General features: G+C 38.1%; 1 protein-coding gene across 1 annotated transcript; it reads right to left on the reverse strand.

The window, feature by feature from the left end:
• Positions 1-4,026: 4,026 nt before the first annotated feature.
• LOC102857272 (dolichyl-diphosphooligosaccharide--protein glycosyltransferase subunit 4-like) lies at positions 4,027-4,140 on the reverse strand. Its single transcript, XM_006888642.1, has one exon. The coding sequence runs from the start codon at positions 4,138-4,140 to the stop codon at positions 4,027-4,029; it is 114 nt and encodes a 37-aa protein (XP_006888704.1).
• Between the last annotated feature and the right edge of the window lie 530 nt (positions 4,141-4,670).

Below are 4,670 nucleotides of genomic sequence, written 5' to 3' on the forward strand. Positions count from 1 at the left end.
AAAAGTTGGTAAAAATCTTCTATTCCCTCTTCTTTGGCTCTAGTTGTTGGTGCATAAATTTGAATTATAGTGGTATTCACTGGACTTCCTTGTATGCATATGGATATTATCCTGTCGCTCACCACATTATATTTCAGGATAGATCTAGAAATGATTTCTTTAATTATGAAACCAACCCCATTATTTCTCACCTTTTCATCCCCAGCATAGTAAATCATATAATCATCTGATTCAAAATGTCCCATGCCAAGCCATTTCATTTTGCCAATACCTAGTATGTCAATATTTATGCATTCCATTTCTTTCTTAACAATGTCTAATTTTCCTACATTCTTGCTTCTCACATTCCATGTTCCAATCACTAGTGCCCTTACATCTGTATATACATACATATATAATCTTAATAAGAACACTCCATGATAGCATGCTGCCCAGCCCAATAGCAAATAGTCTATTCAACCTGCATAGCAATCTGTCCATTTTCTTCTAAGCTATTTCTTTTTGACAGAACATATGACCTTACCTGATCAATGAGGTCATAGCCAGCAACCATGGAGGAGACAGCTCTAGCTATGTGAATGAAGACCTGTGTTAGTTCCTTATGAAAACCAATGTATCTACAGACAGAAAGTGAAAGAAAGAAATATTATCATGTGAACAAAGCATTCATTTCAGTTGACCTGTTGCAATGTGGTACTTGTTTCTGATGATGCCTGAACTTACTGACCCTTGACCAATATGAAAAAATGACTCCATACTGATGAAAATATAAATTCCTGAACTGAGATTTCTAAGGGGCAACCTATTATAACTTTAGTATATTATTTATAGAAAATGAACTGATTGGTGGTTCTCATTTTATTTTTATGATTTCTTGGTTTCTTACAGCCTTTTTGGGGGCACCAAAGTCCATCATTAAATGAAATGATGGCTCCCCTGAGACAAAGCTATCTCTCATCTATCTTGGTGGTTCACAATCTGAAGATAAAGAATAAGCTGTATGGCTGGAAAAAGATGCTTGGGGGATGCATGTAGAAGTCTCAGTTATATTTGATCTTCACTTATACTTTCTGGATTTTGTGTACCACATCCTTTGTTATTGTTATGTGCTAGCAAGTCAACTGACTCTTAATGACCCTATGAACAACACATCTGAGCTTTGCTCTGTTCTGTGTCATCCTCATTATCTCCAATATAATGAAGCCTGTTGTTCCAGTCATTGTGTCTATTCATCTGATCTTCCTCTCTTTCTCTGATGCTCCACTTTTCCAAGCAAGATGTCTGTCTTTTTTCCAAGGACTATTCCCTCCTGCTAAGGTGTCCAAAGTATCCTTTACCCTAGGAAATTACCTCTTAAGAGCAATAGCTCTAAATGAACTTTACATCTAAGTTAGCTTAATCACAGAAGTGTGCATATTACGTACTGTTGGTTTGGATGAAACCGACTCGTAGCTGATCCTCCAGCAGGTTTTCAGAGGCAGTTAATTGTATGGGAAGAGATTGCCCATCCCAGAGCAGCTGGTAGATTAGAACCAATTTTTTATTTTCAACTCATCTATGTATGGTGTTTCTGAATGTTAAAAACAGCTCATTTTTTTCTCTACCTGAAAACCTACATTAACAATGGTTCACCAGCTTTGAGTTCCTTCCAGAAATTATTTTGATGTTGAGCCACTGTTGATATTGTCTGTGAAATGCTCCTCATGTCACTTCTATTTGTGTGTCAGAACACTTGTGTGTGTTAGGGACACTTGACCTGAACTTGGTTAGGAACTATAACTAAGTCCTTACCAATACTCACTAAATTCGTGATGTTACCAAAGTCATAAGACAATGCCAAGAAGGCTATAGTATTGATAGTGTTGGCACTTACCTAGTATAGACAGCAAAAGTAGCCCCTCATGGAGTGAAATGAGCACAAAGTAAAAAAGTGACTTCTCTGAATGTTTTAAATATACTTGTAATTGACTTTATTTATATCAGTGTAAAGATCACTGGGAGTATAACGTATGTTTTTCTCCAAGGACCAGTTTCTCTTGGCCACATGTCCAAAGTATGTGAGATGGAGCTTCAAAACCCCAGCCTCCAAGGAGAAACTTGGTTTAACCCTCTCCAAGACAGATCTATTTGTTTTCTTGGTGGTTCATGGTATGTTCAAGACTCTTCTCCAGTAAAATTCAAAGGCATCAATTCTTCTTCAGTCATCGTTAGCCATCATCCAGCTCTGATGCATAGCAAGTAATTGCGAAGACCATGGCCTGGATTACATGCACCTTAATCTCTAGACTAACATCTTTGCTTTTCAGTACACTGACGTGGTCCCTAACAGCAGATGTGTAGTATAAAATAGAAAGTACTTATCGCACTCCAGTAAGAATGGAAAAGTTTAATAGGGCAGCAAGTAAGAGGATGTGGTGAGAAAGGAACTCCTATACATTGTTGGTGGGATTATAAAATGGTGCAACCTTTCTGGAAGGCAGTTTGGTGCTTCCTCAAAAATCTGAACATAGAAATTCCATATGACCTAGGTATTATACTCTGAAAATATGAGAACTGAGGCACAAACTGAGATTTATACACCAATGTTCATAGCATTATTCACCATTGCAAGAACATGGAAACCACCCAAATGTCCAACCACAAACGAATGGATTTAGAAATTATGGTACATTCGCACAATGGAATGCTGTGCAGCACGCGGAGCAATAACTGTAAATTTTTATCTAACTTGGGAGGGACTGGAAAGCATTATGCTGAGTGAACTGAGTCCCATGAGTATAAATATTGCATAATTTGTAGAATGAGTATAAGGATCCAGGAGGCGTGGGAGAGGCTGGAAGCAGAGGGATGTGTAGGGGGAGAGGGGGATTAATCATTGGGTTGTACAATTTGAAAGAATTTGTTTGAGTCTGTGTAAGAATTTTGAAAATAAACTAGTGAAAAAAAATAAAATAGAAGGTACTCAACTTCATTCATAATAAGATACATGTTAATTAAATTGAAATAACATATCTTTGATAGATTAATTTCACCTATATTCAAAAGATATTTTTATGTACATCAATACTGACACTGGGAAAACAAGGACTAGTGTATACTATATACCCTCTAGAAGTTAATTTGAAAATATATATATTGTTGTTCTTAGTTCCATCAAGTAGCCACTATAACTCACAGTGACCCTATCAACAACAGAGCTGAATTTTGCTCCTTCCTGTGCCATTACCATGACCTCTGTAGTAGTCATTGTGTTAAATCCATCTCATTGAGGATTTTCTCCTCTTTCATCGACCCTCTACCTTTCCCAGCATGATGTCTTTCTCTAAGGACTGGCCATCCCTGGCAACATACCTAAAGTATGAGAAATGAAGTTATAGCATCCTTGCCTTTAAGAAGTCCTCCAAGTCCTCCAAGACATGTTTGTTTGTTCCTTTGGAAGTCCGTGGTATATATTCAATAGTCTTAGCCAAGAACATAAGTCAAAGATATTGAGTCTTTCTTAGTCGTTGTCTAGTTTCGCTATGTATATGATGTAATTGAAAGTACTATGGCTTGACTCAGGCACTCCTGAGATATATAGGTAGGTAGGTAGGTAGGTAGGTAGGTAGGTAGGTAGGTAGGTAGGTAGGAAGATAGGACAATAGATAGATATAGATGGATAGATAGATAGATAGATAGATAGATAGATAGATAGATAGATATAGACAGATGCATAATTTTTTTTATCTGCAGTATAAACATATATTTCTTTTCTTTTAAATTATAAATCTATATTTTTATATTGTGGAGTAGAAAAGAAATAAGCCCCTACACTGAGCCCTGTTCGGTGCTAGCTTCTTGTTCCATAGGGTTAAGGAAGACTTTGAGGAAATAAAAGTTGTTTGGAAAAATCCAGGAGTAGTTGTTTTGTATGTTGTGATGGGCAGAAGGGATGAAGTGAAGTGTGAAGGCCCTTCACACCCTCCATCTTGCCTCAGACTATGTCCTGGAACCCCAGGGCGGGGAGGGGGGTAGGAAGCACCACTCTCATTCTTGATTCTTGGGATTGTTGGCGGCCACGTAGTGGTAAAGAATGACAAGTAGGAAGAGTGACACTCCCAGTATATTGGCGAAGATGGCGAGCTGCACGTCGGTGATCATCCTGACCCGAAGGGCTCAGCTCCAATGCTACCCACGAGCAAGTTCCAGGCAGGCATAAACATATATTTCGTAACTCACCAATCTGATGTGCAGAAATGTACTCTCTAGAAATAATCTCACAATGACAAACAGCATTTCTAAAATTATTAGAAACATCTCAAATAAGGCTCAATAAGGAAGTGCTCATAAAAATATCTCCAAGTGTTTGTTCACCATCTGAACGTCGTCTTTGGTTCATATCCATGACCATTTTGCATTGGGTTATTGAGGTGCTAGAGTATGCTATAAATTCTAGATATAAGTCCCTTATCAGACATGTCATTACCAAATATCCACCCCCCACCCCGGGCCCCCAGACTGTGGCTTTCCTTTTTACCCTGTTGGAGAAGTTTTTGGATGTACATAGGGATTTGATTCTTAGAAGGTCCAACTCATCTATTTTATCCTCTCCTGGTTGCAGGGTTTTCAGATGCTTGGAAGACTGTTAATGTTGTGGATTAGGGCTTCTAGAGTTCTTCGAAGCTTTTCTC

The sequence above is a fragment of the Elephantulus edwardii genome, unplaced genomic scaffold, assembly GCF_000299155.1.
Source record: "Elephantulus edwardii isolate Elephantulus edwardi_28Jun2011 unplaced genomic scaffold, EleEdw1.0 scaffold00070, whole genome shotgun sequence".
Classification (NCBI taxonomy): Eukaryota; Metazoa; Chordata; class Mammalia; order Macroscelidea; family Macroscelididae; genus Elephantulus; species Elephantulus edwardii.